The 17,415-nt window shown below is 40.3% G+C and overlaps 1 protein-coding gene across 2 annotated transcripts; it reads right to left on the bottom strand.

Annotated features, from left to right (window-relative positions):
- Positions 1-1,909: 1,909 nt before the first annotated feature.
- cldn19 (claudin 19) lies at positions 1,910-10,600 on the bottom strand. Of its 2 annotated transcripts, none has more exons than XM_079483735.1 (5): positions 9,865-10,600; positions 6,207-6,371; positions 5,717-5,801; positions 5,286-5,432; positions 1,910-2,819 (listed from the first exon to the last, which is right to left on the bottom strand). In XM_079483735.1, exons 1-5 carry the CDS (start codon positions 10,085-10,087, stop codon positions 2,771-2,773), a joined length of 669 nt encoding a protein of 222 aa, XP_079339861.1. In that variant the 5' UTR covers positions 10,088-10,600; the 3' UTR covers positions 1,910-2,770. The 2 variants fall into 2 exon arrangements, with proteins under 2 accessions (XP_079339861.1, XP_079339862.1); XM_079483736.1 differs by having other exon boundaries at positions 1,910-3,184; positions 9,865-10,556.
- Between the last annotated feature and the right edge of the window lie 6,815 nt (positions 10,601-17,415).

Below are 17,415 nucleotides of genomic sequence, written 5' to 3'. Positions count from 1 at the left end.
ATAATGGCGTTCATTCATTCATTTTATTCGTAGGAAGTTGACTCTGAAAGTCCTGCCCCACAAAACACGGCAGTAATGGAACCGCGTTACGCTGCCGACTGGCTCCGGGCGACAGAAAGCCAAACACTCATTCAGTCATTACTCTTAACAGGAGGGGGTGCTCACACAGATGGATTGGCAACAACACAAACCAAAGGAAAAGAAGAAAAAAACAAGCAGAGTTCAAGCATGGCTAATGTGTTTGGTGCACACGCTATACTTTCAGGCCAGACTCCCTGCTGATGGCATAATTTTAAGATCCATTTTCAAGAAACAAGAAAACACTTGAATGTCAAACATATAAAATGGATTATGGAGCGCTGGTTATCGCTGGTTGTTGACAAGGCCGTTGTTTACTGAAAGAAGTGAAGTGTGTGCACACGCCGCCTTAATGCACTAAAAACTGTGTTTACAATCGCTTGTTTGTGATTCGGAATGTGATTTTAATGACCCATCACTGGCCTTATGATTTCAACTAAGAGCTACGATTGTCAGATATCAATCAAATGAAAAGAGGCTAATAAATGATACCAGGCCTAGTATCAGTCGTAGCTTAATGGCATTCTTATAGAACGAAATTAATTTGGCATCTGTTTATTGAATTTGTTTCATACTTAAAGCTGCGATCTGTGATGTTTTCTTCTTCATCACCATCTCTGTTCAAAACGTGAATTTGCAAGTAACTTCATGTGCTTTTTCTTATTTGTAAAGCACTTTGAACTACCATTGTGTATGAAATGTGCTATATAAATAAACTTGCCTTGCCTTGCCTATTTTACATAAATTGAAGTCTAATGACATCAAACTTGACAATTCAGCCCAAATACCCGGCAGCTCGAATTAAAAAATATTTATATAATCGGTATGATCTTTTTTATGTACTTGCACAGTAAATATTTTATATCATTATAGTTGAAACTTTAAATTTAAAGACTGTCACACAAGCAATAGTACTGTCATCTGTTAATGACCACTAGGGTGCAGCGCAGCCGTAACATCAGCTGCAAGGCTCATATAAACTCATTCTGTGGTAATAGCTTGTTTAAATAGGTACCTTATCTGGAGCAAATCGTTTTTGTAACTCCCCTTTTCAACAGAATAGTTCCAGAATAGTTGAGGTTTCACCCCTTTTCTCCTCCACATCCATCATCGTGTGCTGAAGTTTACCCCGTCGTCTTGTTTGTTTACAGGGTCTTTCAAAATTCCGAATCATCAGCTATAATTAAACTCGCTGGATCAGCAAACAACCAACTACTGCGGAAAGTTTTGAGAACTGAATTCACATGTGTGCCGAGTAGACTACTGATGATCCAAATACGATGTTGCGCAGTGGTCAGCGTGCTTGAGTCCGTCACAGAGGCTAAGGGACCTCATGACCCATGATAGTTTGATACTATCCTAAATGGGACTGACATGCAAACAGCAGTCAGGAACACAATAATGCCTCTGAATTCACGCCAAGCCCATCCAGACGAAATGGACGCGCAGTCTTGGCTATAATTGAACAGCATCAGGGGTCCAGACGCCTGGTCAAGCACAGCATCCACGGGGAAGAAATCATCCAGGTGTAAAGGAGAGGTCTGAATCACGTTGAGATTTCTCGTCTGATAGTTAACTTGGTTTCACATGGCCTGTGAGTTTGTGTGCTTGAATTTGCGTCTAACTTTTGTATTTGGCCCTTTGGTTTTAGTGTTAGAATGACACAAAAAGAAAATCATCTTGGAGATGGGCTGAATCACCTCGTCTGACTGCCAGATCGCAGCTCCAAGGAGATGTTTTCCTACTTTTGCAACCAACACAGGTTGCGAACATCACAATTCTAATTTACACACAGGAAACGTGGAGTCTTCTGTATAGTTTATTTTATTTTAAAACAGAAAGGTCATGAGATGATACATAGTTGAATATTAGGTAACATAACCAGTGGAACATGAACTAAAATATATCTAATAATAACATCCTAGCGACTGGCCATTAGCTCGGTACCCACTTTTAAAACAATGTTTGTGATACAGTGCCTTTCAATGCATGCTGAATACAATTCACCAAGACAAATCATCTGTGCACTAAAGAGTTGAACTGCTTCACAGGTGGGTCTCTTTCTACTAGTTTTTCCTCAAAGCAAAATTAGAAGCCAAAATCCGTCACGATTTCTATGCAGTTTACAAACCAAAATATGAAAAGAGGAAAAAAGATCATTTGATTTTACAAGAGGCTTTCGTTTACAATGATATTCATTTCACATACGGCAAGGTAAAATATGCTTTTAACTTCTATTAGCAAACTAAATGACATGAGTGAGTCAAAACACAGTTATAGCTCAACGTATATATCACTGCAAATGTTGAAGATTTGCATAATTATTTAAACGCATTATAATGTACCCTGAATCAATGCTTTACAGATGAGTGATACCATTTTCGGCAAGTATAATGAACTGAAACATAGACAAAAAAGGAGACAATATTCTACAATACTGTTGTGGCTCACTTGACCTCGACAAATATATTTTCTGAAGGTTATTTACTACAGTACAAAGTCATGTTGATGGAATGCATTGCTTGGCTTCATGGATCTCTTAACATTGTCTGTATAATAGAGAAACATTTCAGCTGTCCGTCTTAGGTTTTTATTTTGCTAAATGTAATTTTTTTTACTGCGTTTTTACCTAAAGAGAGTGTCTTGTCTGTTGCCAAAACCTAACAGCTCGTGACCCACGAAGTCGCCCAAACTACAAGTACTGCTCCCCTTTTTCTGGTAGAGAACTTTTAACATTTGCTCTGTAATTTAAAAGAAAAACAAAACAGGTTTGAGTCAAACAGGAACTGAAAAGAGAGAAGCACAGTGTCGCTGACTTTGTACAGGCCGGTTTCACGGCCAGGGTGATTTATGGGGTCACAGACATTGGTCAAGCACACAACAGATATTGGGTGACAATTTGTCAAACACATTTATTGATCAGATACAGACACAGATTTTAAGAATGAAGGGTGACATTTGTCGGTTCAGAGAGACAAGTGTCCGAATTTGGAGTCTGGGTGGGAGTAAAGGACATAGATACAGAGGGCGGAGCTTGAACAGTCCTCGAGTAAAGGCAGGGAGGGTTGGTCAGTCGGGGAAACTAGTCTCACTCAACAACTCATCCCTGAATTAGAGAGAGAAGAAGACAGTCAGAGGACAGAGACAATTCACAAGAGGTTTTTGCGTCGTGTGGTTCTTCAGACGTGTTATGTGGCGCCACAAAGACACTTGTGCATGTTAGGTGACATGGAAATGAATTAAAAGTGTTTTGATATTTTACGTGATTCAAGTCAAATCAGATGTGTTTGAAAGGAAATGTACAAAAGATGAGTCTTGAGTCATGCACGATAAAGCGATTGTTAGTAAGTGTTAAAACGATGAACTTGTCAGCTGAATGAGGAACGTCTGGAGACCAGAGATAAATCTTTCAACGTCCACCAGTTCCAAATAATCGTAAGTGCTGACGGTGTGTGCGATGCACATCAGTGTCGGACTTTCCCTTAAAGGTGTTTAAATAACGTGTTTACAGCTCGATCTAAAAATATTTGTTGAAGTCAGCCAATTGCCACGTTGGTCAAGATGGTTTAAATACAGTTCTCTGTGGTTTTAGCGGAATTCTTTGTATTCCAGTGGACGGTGGAAGTCTATTAACTCACGGTCTCCTCGATGCGGTTTTGTACGGCCACAGCTGTCAGGAACACACAAAGCTGGCAAACAGAGCTCCCACCATGCAGAACGGTCCAGCCAATCAGGTGAGTCGTACCTGATTTCTGACATATAAGCTGTCTTCAGAATTCGGACTGAATACTGTGTAGTTTATGTTTTTTAATAGATTGTGTCACAATGTATCGTACAGAAAACAAGTCGAAGGCCCGGTTTCACAGGCATGGCTTAGCTTGCACCAGAACCATGCCTTATTTGAATTAAGATATTCATGTCGCTCTTTTAGAAATGCCTTGTACATCTTGAGACAAAACAATGGCTCTGAAATACTTGAACATATTTCAGGGCAACTTATATTCAGTTCAGACAGCTCAAACATACATTTTTGTCTGGGACTAGACTTGAAGGGAAAGTTCACCTTAAATTCACCTCGATTTTGTGACCAGAATACTATATTTGTGAAAAACAAACCAAAATAATGACTTTAATCGATATCTTCTCCTCTGTCTTGTCAGTCTATGGTGCGCGTTCACGTGAGCACTTCGACGCATGGGCATTTGGTTTAAGAATACGTATATCCATTAAAGTCATTATTATACTTTTCTTCTCACATAAAGTATTGTCGTCATGTCAAAAAAAATCAATTGAGCCACTAAGGGCGGATGGACCAATTTAATGATGTCTTTAGTACTTTTCTGGACCTTGACAGCAACTACTACCATGATGTCTAGGAGGAGGCCTGGAAATCTCTCGGCTATCACCTAAAACATCTTTATTTGTGTTACGAAGATGCCGGGAGATCTTAAAACACGTTGAACGTAATGTTGGTGAGTAAAAAATAACACAATTTAGATTTTGAGGTGAACTTTCCCTTTAAGGCTTGTCCAGTTGCATGCTACATTGCTGTCACATGACTGCGTCACATCGCATATTTAAATCAACAAACGGCATTCTTTTTTGTATTGAATATGTCAAATGAAAGTCAAGTGCGTTGCATTGTGGGAAATAATATTTAAGTCAGCGTGCTCTTTGTGTACATTACACAATTTCTGTGCAAGAAACCTGCATACTTTGCGCAGTGTACATGCCATATACTACAGAAATACTAGTATGGAAGTACGTCATTCTGAAAACAGCCAGTGTCTACCACATGAAATCTTGCTTTTGCCTTTCTGTTTGATTATACAGTATCACAAAATCAAATCAAAAAGTCAGGTGTAAATGCTCTTTATAATGTCCCGGGGAGTTTATCTGTTGATTTGTTGAAAGATAACGCTTATTTACGGCATATCGGAATAAACATACACAGTTTCCACGTTCTCAATGAAAACACAAGCTTGCATCTCTCAAAATGATGAAAATCAAATTTTTTATAAGCATAGAAAATGAAAGTATTTGTCTGTGTTTAGTGTCTGTGTGTTTGTGATTGTTTGCCCCTGATAATTGTTCAGTGGGAGTGAGGTGTACTCATGGTGGGATGTGCTCTGTCTCTCGTGTTTGCTGTTCTTTACAGTTACAGTCTTCACATCTGTTGCGCCGTTATTGTTTGTATTTAGACGTACTCCCTGGCTGTAGAGGGTTGAGATTGCCGGTAGAACTGTTGTCCTCTTCTTTCATCGTTCACGCAGGAGCAACAGAGGAACGACCCGCCCAACATCATCAAGATGGCTGCCGCCCATCCTATAAACAGGGCGGGGCCAAACTCATATCTAAAAGAGAAGCCACACCTTCTTTATACCGTTTCAGAAGACAGTGGGAAATTCCACGAAGACATGTTCGGATCACGCTTCTTCCCAAATTAAAAATAAAGCCTCTTTGAGAAACCATTTAGATATTTTAAGCACATTTCTCAATTATTTTCATTGCTATAATGTGCCAGACATTTGAGGGTATCACATCATTCAATCATTTGAATCAGCATCGGTTATACGATGAGTTGGTGATGAAACTGGTGAAAATGTTTCTAGTTTTTGTCATGCGTTTATCGTCCTACCTGGCGTTGATTGGCGTATTTGGGTCGAAGAAATGGGAGGACACCTGCGTGGCGTACCACGACACAGACACCAGCGTGCACAAACCTGAAGGATTTAAAGATCACACGGTCCAGGTGAAAACCCTTCAGCTTGTTTATCAGAAAAAGGAAAATAGCCGTTTCATGTTTACTACTGCATGTTTAAAGTCAGAAGAAGAAGAATGTGGAGACTAATGAAAGAATGTGAATGTTATTTACCAAATTGAATTGACACTAAATGATTTACAGTGCTGGGGCTGGCATGTTCGACCTAGACAACATTATGTGCTGATTCTTAGCTCGATGACACTAATCTAGATAAATGAGATCAGTTCTTTTCTCTACATCCCTAAAGTTGCATGTTTACTGGTAAGAATTTCACAATACAATAATTAACAAACTACTACTTTTGTCTTCATACAGGACTGTAATAGGACATTTTTAGCGTTTGATCTGGTCACACAGGTCTCACCTGAGAGGAGGAAGAGGCTTCCACCAGAGATGGCGATCTTGCTCTTGGTAGACGGGTTGTTGTCACCCACTTTCGTGCACTTCATCCCGACGACACTCACAATGATCGCGATGAATCCCATCAGCACAGAGATGACCATCAGAGCTCGACACGTCTGAATATGCACTGAGAAAACACACATGAAGGTGCTGGGATTACAATTCATTCAGCTCTCGTTTTCTCTCATCAGCTCTCATGGTTTTTGACTGTGATCAAATAGGCAAAACTGATGGCGTAATGACTTACTTTCACCCCAAATTAAAATATGTTTTGGGCCATTATTTTATGACAGTTAAAGATATTTCTGATTAATTCCTGATTAATATGTGAACGAAATAATATCCGCTTGAATTGTAAAACATTCATACACCATGATATTATTTTTGTTGTTTTGTATCAGCAATACAAAAAAGGGAAAAATGTGACCTGTTTTCATCCGATTCATCCTCATATCTTCAGGATATCCAGAATAATCTGCATTGTTTTCACATCACGTGGTGTTGATTTGGAGCGGCTCTACTACATCAGAATTCCAAAGATAACCCACACGGTGTTTATACTTCATGCATAATGCTGTAGGAGGGACATTTATACATGTTCCATACAGAAGGAATCAGTGTGGCTTTATCCACAAAGAAGAATTGTTTTCGATGCTTTTGTGTAATGGCTTTGGTCTATAGAATGACAGAAACTGAGTGCTCAAATTCACACTTCAGAGACCACCAACTTTCTTAAACTCTCCATGCACTCGTCTGCCCACCTCCTTAAGGTTCAACGTGGGATATTTACAAAAGTTAATTCACACTTCCCACACGAATCACCTTTTGTACACCGATGTTCTGCTTCTCTTCAAACACCAAAGTACAATCCACACTATTTCATCCAGAGCTTTGAAACAGTGAATCAAACATGAATCAGAGCCATAAAATACACTTAACAGCGAATCAAAGCAGGCGAGAACCAAGAAGAGATTGTCTAATGACTTTTGATGTATGATTTATGTGCGAAGGAGTCGGCTTTGAAGAGTTTTATGGCTTTATAAGAAAGGTCTTATTTTCTCATCTTTCATCCTTGTTTTCTTGATTTATAAGGCGAGCGAATAGAAGCGCTTATGGAGGTCCGCTGTAAACCCCAGGTCAGGAGTGAATGAGGGTAGTTAGACTCGGGGTGAAGCGGGGGCCGGGTGTCCTCCTACAGTCCTTTGCCCAGAGCCAAGGTTGGCAGTGCCTGGCACGACAGAAGAGAAAGCGAGCGTGTCCACAGTGGTGGAGGACATTTTCAAGCGAGGCTGCATGTGAGGCACGGCCATTGTCTATTGTTTGCATGCTTGTGGGATGTTTCACGCGTCATTGAAAACATCTCTCAATGCATTCCTCACACAGATTAGTTATTTATGACGTCATGATAGTTTTTGACGCCCTGAACGATATTGTCTTGTTCTGAAACCGTTATCAGCCATAGTATGTTCAAATCATGCAGTGCAAGGTTTAAAACGAGGTACAGAGATGGCGATACATTAGAAATTTGATATGCATATATTTTATATACAGTATTATTATTATATAAAGGAAATTAGTCAATAATGTTTGTCAATAATTTACAATAGTTATAGTGTCATTTAACTTGGAATATTACCATGTATTTTTTATCATTTTCCTGTTTTTTATTACATCATTTCGTTAATTTTTTTCTTGCGTCTTTATTGCATTGCAACAATGCAAAATTAATGTTTTGATTTTAAAGGAATAGTTCAGCTAAACATTCAAATTCTGTCATCATTTATTCGCCCTCATGTCATTTAATACCTCTACATGACTCTTTCTTCTGTTGAACACGAAAGAAGATATTTTAAGAAACGTCTCATGTTCATGCAATGGACGTCAATGGTGACCAGTGTTGTTTGGTTACCAACATTTAAAAAGATATCTTCTTTTGTGTTCTGCAAAAAAAGGTCATATGAGTTTGGAAAGACATGTCAGTAAGGACATAAGTGTAAATAATGTTTGATTTTGGGGCGAACTGTCTCTTTAATTGGTTTGTTGACGGTGTTTAGTTGACAGCACATAATCTAATAACAATTATTCAGCCAAAGACATCAGAGCCACTGCAGAAACGGCAAACAATGCGAGCTTGTGGGAGGCCGTCTGTACATACATAAGCGAGAACATTGCAGTCACTATCCGAGCAGATGACCTAAGACTGAGGGGGGCGGGGGACAGTGGAATCAGATGGTACTGTCACCCGTTGTGGGCCGAGGGTTACAGATTCCTCCATGTGCAGTACAGTTCTCTCAGAGCCGTCTTTGTACGAGACATAGACACGCTACTGGACGAAAGCCAAATTATATTCGGCAAAACTCACAGTGATGAAGCGTGAAGTGGGAGATACCTTAAATCTGCTGTCGGAGGGTTGAACTTTACTTTCAGCACTCAGCTGGGACGTTCGGTCAAAGTTACTGAGACACATAGGAGTATGTGTCTGTAAATCAATCTTTCACGATGCGTTGCTTGTTATTGGTGACTGAACAGAGTCTGGGTAGACACGATGGATGCTTTTAAATGAGAAATGCCTGTGGTAACTTAGGTTGAGCATTGCGTGTAAGATATATATTGCATAAGTGGTTCATAAACTTTTTGGTATTATATTTTGTCCATTTCTCAGATTAGTTGATCGGTTTTGGGTATTTAAAGCAAGAGGTATAGGATAGTGTACATACAGTTAGCCAACCCAGATATTCGCCTGTAACAAATAAGAAAGTAAATGTATTTGTCTTTAAAAGCACTCATGACAGCTATGAGCAAACATTTGCTTTTCTGATCTCCGCTAACCAGCGTTAAGAGTTGTGTTGTGTGGGGATGTGCATTCACAACATTTCTCTAGTGTTTGTCCAAACACTGGCCTTTTATTCTCAACAAAAACTGTCATTCATCACCCCAACACAATACACGGATATATGAGATGATGCTGGATATAAAAACTCTGAAAACTTTCATACTGTATATTACTATGATCTATATTACATTTGAGGGTGGCATTGTTGTTTTTGCATGCAGTGTTGACCACAAATCCTTGACAGATGTGGATGCGGTGCCAAAAACCTAAATCAATCGAACCGAACGCACAATCATCGTTCATCCTTCATCATTTTAAGGATGTCATCTCAAGGCCATCTCAGTAGACAGAAATAAACCAGAAGTGACTGCCTGTGATTAGACGTAACAAGAAACCGCAAAACTGACGGTGACAGTGGTGCTAAATTTTGATTAATCGCTATGTAATAGCATTCCACAGCTTTGGAATCAACCTCCGCGCCTCCACGAGGTTTGTGTCACATACGACTTAAATTACCATGTCAAAACTCACATATTTTCATTTGATCGATTAAACCCATTGATTAAATCCATATGTACACAGCAGCTCGTGCAGTCGAGTGCAGTCTTGCCCCCAACTTCTAGCCAGAGAATCTAAGTATTTTTATATTTGAGTCATCAAACTTTGGATGCTTTAATGGTTGAAATTAAACATTGTTAATAATGTGGATCCATGCAATGGCTATTACGCTTTTCTATTAAGGATCCCCACCTGTTTTGTGTTAAGTGTTTTATGGTTTGGTACTTACTATCCAGGGAAAGCAAGGAGTCAAAGATCTTGCACTGCACCTGGCCTGTACTTTGAGACGCACAGGACATCCAGAGGCCCTCGTACAAACCCACGGCCATGATGATGGCGTCCCCGGCGTACGACGACTGCTTCCATTGGGGCAGCACCGTGGTGGAGATGACACCAATCCATCCACCCAAAGCAAGAAAGTAGCCAAGCAGCTGAAACCCAGAGTTAGCCATCGTTTACAAATGTTTGCTTTAGTCTAGAACTAGGAGTTAAATGAAAGTTCTCCAATCAGGATGCAAACTTGGGTTGCGGTTCAAAACCACCTGAAACAATTCCGTTAAGAAGAAATCCCCCTGGTGTAAACTTTCCAACCCGACAAAACTGTCCTCAGCCTTCTTCAGAATGAATTTAACAAGTAATCAGTCAATAAAGTCACTCTGCTTATCACTTGATGTATCCTCTTATTGCTCACGGCCACTTCAATGTCTTTCATTTGGAGGCTTCCAGGTACATCCCTCGATCCTGTCCGAAATAAACCAGACCTTGGTTTTCCCAGATTTGTGATCAGCAACAGTTCTTCAGTCTTCTTCAGCTTCTGGAGGTGGAAGGAGATCTTGGGATTGATGTTAGGATGTGGCTGATGGCTGCTTTACGGACCGCATAGCTGTTCTTGTCACACACCAGTGCGTCTGGATGGTGCTCGGGGGGCAGAGCAGAGGGAAAGGGTGAAAAAAGGAGAATACTTCAGAGACAAAAAAGCCTTGACATGCTGAATGCAGTGGGAGGGTGGAGTTTCAGGCCTGTGATTACTCTCCGATTGGTGCTTGAGCTGAGAGCAACACCCCCCTGAAAACAGTGCGGGAGGGACTAATTAAGCCCAGATGTCACTTTTGGAGTTGACCTGCAAACTGAGACGTGCAATGTGCCACAAACCCCAAATTCTATCAAATTCTCAACTGTGAGTGCCTGAACATTCGCACGTCTCGTGGAGTCATTGAAAGGTAAGGCAACCGCATGCAAACAGATGTTTGAATTCATTGCACCGTGACAGCGGTGTGGCATCTGCTGTTGGGTAAAATAGTTTCTCTCATTTTAATGTGTTTCTAGATCAACGTTTTTGAAGATGCTTGGAAGCAGTAGAGAGGCACATAAATCAGTGTTTAAACTGTGCTCATCTGAAAGGAAGTGTCACCCTCACACAAAAAACTTTTACTTCTGGTGAAGATTTAGGGGTCGGCCGGTGACAGCTTGAAGGATCTCCATGGGAACCTGTTCAGTTTAATCACTCACAGCGGGTCTTGCTGCGTCGAATGGAGGCGCCTTTCGGGTTTGGTCTCAGGGAAGGACCAAACGTAGTGAAACTAGTAGATAGGCCTACTTATCCAAATTGCCTTGAAAAGAATTTGGAATTGAGTTATGCATGGGCCGAAAAAACAAACTATAAATAAAGGTGCTACTCATTTAGCATACATGTTGATTTCAACTTATTTCATAAATGCACATGTTTCAGCCCATTGTTGGGTAAATTTGGTTTAATTTAACCCAGAAAGTGTCCATATTTGACCCATAGGTTAAAACAACCCAACATAGATACATTTAAACCGAATTGTTGGGTTTGTCCATTTTTTGGGGGTTGATAGATGTGCATTTAGAAAAAATATTTTAATCAACATGTATGATGAGTAGCGGGTTTATATTGTTTTTTATTATGTAATATATTGTTTTGTGTTTGGCCCATGCATATCTGAATTCCACAATGCTTGGATGTATCTCGGGATAATGTTTTGGCTGATTGTAATGGCGAATTACAACGAAGGCGAACTACAAAAAATCTGTAATCAACTTTTTTAATTAGGTAATTAATCTGGCGTCTGGAAAAGCTTGTTGCAAGGCTGTGAACATGGACTTATGAGAAACAAGTCATTATTTCATTGACCTCAGAGAGGTGGGGCAGTTCTGTGTTTTCCAAAACGTCTCATTAGGTTTTTCTTTGAAGCAACCTCTCGAAACAGGATTAGCCCCCGCAGACCATCCTCGCGTTGAGTCAGGGGTGGAACAGGCACTCGGGAGCCCCAGGGATTGGTGTTATTACAGGGCAAGGGGTTAATTATTAAGATATCATTGAACCTTAATTTTTTTTAGACCATTCCATTCATCCACAATTTATCCTGTAATACACAATAAACACACGTAAAGATGAATATATAATCCGAGCCTGTGTCCATAACGCAGAGTTCCGCAAGGGTGCTGTTCACATTTGAGTGCGTCTCATTGAAAGCCTTTTTCAAACATCTCATGCGTCCATCTCCCTGCTTGGATTAAAATACCACGCAAGCATGCTTGTGTGCAGCTGCACAAATCCCACAATGAGCAGCCAGATAGAACTGAAGATCATTGATCTGCATTGGGATAGACAGACAGACAGACAGACAGACAGACAGATGGTGGTATATCAGACCGAAGAACACAGTGAAGAGACTAAAGTGTATTGAAGTAAAAGCTCCCCCCCTTCACAGCCCAAACTTCAGCAGCTTAGGAGCTTTCTGGGAAACTTTGACCATTGAAAAGACCATCTGGTCAAGTTCACGGCTGGCTAATTAGCGATGAGACATTCAAGCGTTTTTTCTTCATCTCTGTAATCAACAGACTCGTGTTTAATGTGTTTTTTTCTTCATTTCAAAACATTTACTGTACATAGATGTCATGGGGCTAAGAAAGATGTTGACAGATGTAACACATTGAATGTAACGCGTTGTGCAAAGTATCACATGACCAAGCATCCAAACAGGAAACTGTTTAATAAGGTTGATGAACTAAGTACATTTGTTTGTTATCAAATTGTCCACAAATTTGCTCAAGTGTTGTTGTTTTCTCATGGTAAGAAGCGTGGGAATCCACTGGGAATGATGTGTTTATACCGGATGTTGGGATTTATTTGACAGGTAGACAATGGATGTTTACAGCTGTCTGGTACGATGAAAGATTCCTGTATACTCAGTTTTATATCTGTTTGTTGATTATATTGTATAAAGAGACACATTATGACAGCAGAATTGGATATTAAAATCTTTAATAAGTTGAAACCGTTTTTGCTTTTAGCTCAGACTTTGTAACAAACCAAAAACAGCACCAAGAGGATTTACTTTTCCAAAAGCCAAACTGCCAAGGGACTCTCTCGAATTCTGAAGTTCTAGTGTCAATGTGATTGCCGAATGAGCCAAACCAACAACGCTGTATATTGTTTGCTGTGAATTGGAAAAAAACACAGTTATGCCAAGCGTAGTAAAACTGGTGTACTGGAAACAATTGTCAATGAAGCATAAACAGTGTTATTGAAAAGAGAACACGATCAAAGAGGCCATCTCATGTGAAAGTGTCTCATCTCATCATCGTTTTAAAACTCTTCCTTATGTTGCCGCATGACCCGATTCCAGACCTGCCCTTGACGTTCATGCACAAAATCCTTCCTTGCATTAGTGAAGGTGGTCGTACCCCGTCCGTTTTTCCACTCTTCTGTCCAGGTGCTTACAACGCTAAGCTGAGCTTACAAGTCAGCTGACATGATCAAAGATACCAAGTCATATTCCAGCTAACAAGAAAAGATGCGTGGAGGAGACCTCCCAGAGGACGGGGACCCGGTCTGTGTGCCCTGACATGGGAAAAGAGTGACTTTTGTTGGCCATGCAATAGGGAGCCCCCATTACTTATTCTATAATTGCTTTTCTCATTCTCATAACAAAGTTTTCCTCCTTTGCTTTTATTGTACTCGCATTCTTCTTTCACCCTCTTTCCATACTGTAATGTACATTTTGAGGGTCTGCGTTGCGTGTACTTCCTGCTACGTCGGAGTGCACTCAACGCTAGCACAACAGGAGGCCCTCTCTGCTCTTTCTGAAATCCGGATGAGGTCTTTGTTATCTGTGGCCCTGAATTACCTCTTCCACCTGACTTATAGAAAGTTTTCCTGAAGAGTTTTCACCTGGGCCAAAGAAAGGCACAAGGTCCCCGCAGATGAAGAGGTACGAGAGGGAGAGTAGCCAACATCAACATGCCCCTTGGGGGGGCCAAGCCCCGGGGCAGAGCAGCTATGTTGGACACAGAAAAGTGGGGTAGATTAGGAGGGGAATGTGTTGAGCTAATCCGCCATTATGCTTCTCCACTCGGGTCTTTAGTAACCTCAAAGACAAAAAGGACATTTTATTTGTAGACCCACGTCTGTCTCAATACAGCAACTCAAGTGATGCTAAATATTGATTTGGCTTGTTTCTAAAATTGTTATAAATGACGTCATAACTCATAGGTCTCTACCTTCTCTTGATCCTCACCTACCAGCAGCTGTTTGAAGTTATCGTCTCCAGTAGCTTGCCCAGCCAGTAAGGATGAGCTTCACACGCTTCCCTCAAGCCTGAGCACAATCACAGTGACTTGGAGCCTGTCCCGGCCCGGCACCGGAATGATCCAAGTCTTATAAGAAGACAGTTCATTGCGGTAACTGCTGAAGTCGTCATTTAGGCATCCATCAAAATACATCAACAATACAAGCCTGTGTTCACAACCAGATTTGATTAGGAATGTGACAACTCAATTAAAAATATATTATTGACATTATAACCACTCTTGCAGTGTTTGTTAAGTGTATTTATGATACTTGATTTGTGATGTCGAGCTGTTTAGACAGCTGTTTAGTTATTGAAATAACATTTTGATGACGTCCATTGCGTAATTCAGCTTTGTCCTTTACAAATTATTGCCTTCTTTGTGTTTATAGCCATATACTGTAGTTTATTATTATGAACATGGAATTTACTTTTATGTCCATAGTCATTTTTTATTGATTTTGTCTCAGGTATGATGAAGCTGGAAAACATTAACCATTTGATAATCTTTTGGGTCAAATGAAAACTGTCAAGAGAAAAAGGGTGAAGATCTGACAAGTTAAATCTTTTCGACTGATTCAAAAACTCTTTAAAGCTCTCCGGTGTCTTCAGAGCATTTATATGTGATTTCAAGTAGGAAAAATGATGTGATTACAATGAAAAACCGAAAGTTTGCTCCTGTTGCTCCCATCTCATGGAAACTTTGGCTGATTTCATGTCAGGTCTTGTTATCCTGCTGCTTTCCCTTCCTGTCCACCTTTTAAAGCCGAAGAGTTGGAATTAATTTGGTCAGGGCGCGTCCTGCTGCGTCCAGCTAAATCCTGCCCCGCCGGAGACGTGCCGAGTCGGTCTCCGTAGAAATGGCTGATGGATACTTTAAACCGACTCGCTTTCATCTTAGTTTTCTTCTGTGAAACCAAGGGGGGACGTTGTCTGTTTAACTGACACATTTCACTGACACTTTGTGAACAAATGTGTTTATTTTGTTACTCTTTACTTCTTTTTAAAGGAGCGATTTGAGATGGCTACATTAATGACTGTTTTCCCCAATGGTCTACACCTTGCAGTAAAACCAAGAATGTTAAAGTTTTAATCACATTTATCAAAGTTTGCAGAGAAAAGCTCCCAAATAAAAGTATTTAAACTTAACATATGACAGATATGCATTACAAAAAGTGGCTTTTGAAATCATAATTTTTTCTTCTTTCTTTCTCCTCATATCAGTTCAGTTTCTTTGCATTATTTGATTCATATTTTTCATAGTTGCTGTATATAGATACTTTATTTTTGTCTAAAAAAACAATGAACTGAGCAAGATCTTTTACACAGGGTCAAAGGCCTCTCAGAAATTCTTCACAGGGACCTTTTGACGCATTATGTCGTGCAAGGCAAAGGGGGCGAATGTCTTTATAAACGTCAAATAATAAACCAAGACAAAAGCGTTTGTATGTAGACAACAGAACATGTTTCATACTGCTTGGTACGTAGCACTGATTTCTTCTGTAAAGGCGTGGATATATGCAGTCCTGTTTTGTACTCAAGCCGCAGTATTAATGCTTTGCTTTTCTGTGTGAACAATAGCAAGTTACATACACCACAATCCCTGAAGCGGACAATGTGCTCTGTGTGTCTCAGCGTTAAACAGAGTTTATACAACACGGCAGGCGGCCCCACACAAAGACGCCATACAGCACTGACACACGCCCTGAGAGAAGGACAGTAAATGTCTCTGGGCCACTGTGATGCTTTACAAAATGCAAATACACATCAGTTTAACCACAATTTGGTCACGAATGTTATGGAAAGTGATGCATGCCACGGTTTCAGCTGAGCGGGCGATGCCAACCAACCCTGGCGAGCCCTTTGGCACACTGACTGTCTGTCCTCACATACAGGGTCAGATGTAGGCTACACATGTGGGGTGTGCAGATGACAAAAGATGTAAAATTACCGAAAGTGTTTCCAAAGCCACTTACATGGAACTCTGAATTGTTTTGCATTTGTTTTACATCTCATCAGCTCAAACAAAAGACAATGGATGAGTTGAGACAGTAAAGATCTACACTGAGCATCAGAGCACTTAGCAGTCATAACACAAGTAAGTACTTCTTGCTTATGGCTAATTTGCAGTTACAGAAACTAAAGTCAGTACTTTAGTTTATACCAAATGCAAACAAAAGACTGTGTAGTGAAAACCTTGTGTGTTTCTTACAAGACAAACTTTCAAAACAATGTAGAAGGAATTGCCATCTTTAAGCCGATGTGGGTGCCACTGCCGCTCACAAAAAGATAAAATATTTTTATCTTCAACTGCGTCTGCCATAAGTACCGTGCCCCTGGAAGTTGCAGGGGCTTTGCCAAAGATCGCGGTCTGCGTTTTGCCGCTGTTTCTCTTTGAAAGTGAACTGGAAAAACGCGACTGCCCCGTACTGTGTGAATCCACCATTGCATAATAAAAAACGGAAACGTTTTTCCTTTGCGTTTTTTAAAATTGTCACCTACACACGACAGCGTTTTTTAAAACTACCTGCATTTGCTCGGATCCAGGAAATTGAATAGGACAATGCATTGTGTTGAAAGGATAATGCTGTGTTCACACAAAACGCGAACCATCGCATCGCGTCCCTCGCTGTAGTTTACTCGCAGGGTTCATATAGCATTATTCGTTTATCTCGCGCGATGTTTCTATTCATGCAAAAGACGCGAAAATAATGCTGTGTTCACACCAAACGCGAGCCAGCATAGCTCGAGTTGAAAATTGTCTTGATTTGACAATCGCCTGTTTTGCGGCAATCGCTCAGCCCGATTCGCGTATGCCTGACTGAAGGCGTAATATGCATGCGTACGACGTCATCGTTTTTTGGAAAACGCCACCTTCAGAGTTTAAACGGATGAAGGGTTAATGGTTTGTTGTTGAAGAAAATTTGGAAACTTCCTCATAAATACTTGATTGCAAATAAAGTTTAAGAAATCGCTCTTAAAATTGATTTACAGATATTACCCGTACAATCATTATCTTGTAAAAAGGTTTTATTACGATTTATTATGTACATACATGTGCTTGAAATGAAGAAACTAGTTGTCATTTATTTTGGAGGTGTCCTTAAGCAGCTAGTTTTCGGTCAGACTTCTGCTCTTTTATTATAAAGTGTATCTATTTAAAATATCCTATTTGTATTTTTCTC

This window comes from Barbatula barbatula (genome assembly GCF_947034865.1).
Source record: "Barbatula barbatula genome assembly, chromosome: 20".
Taxonomy (NCBI): Eukaryota; Metazoa; Chordata; class Actinopteri; order Cypriniformes; family Nemacheilidae; genus Barbatula; species Barbatula barbatula.
The sequence above is the reverse complement of the archived record's forward strand: the minus strand, read 5'-3'. Positions and strand labels throughout refer to the sequence as shown.

Excerpts from the sequence above, each read along its gene's own strand:
- cldn19 (XM_079483735.1), bottom strand. The coding sequence starts at position 10,087 with ATGGCTAACTCTGGGTTTCAGCTGCTTGGCTACTTTCTTGCTTTGGGT. Across the intron at positions 5,433-5,716 it reads AATACGCCAATCAACGCCAG|ATATGAGTTTGGCCCCGCCC; the intron begins GTAGGACGATAA and ends CTTCTCTTTTAG. Across the intron at positions 2,820-5,285 it reads CAACCCTCTACAGCCAGGGA|AGCAAATGTTAAAAGTTCTC; the intron begins GTACGTCTAAAT and ends TTTAAATTACAG.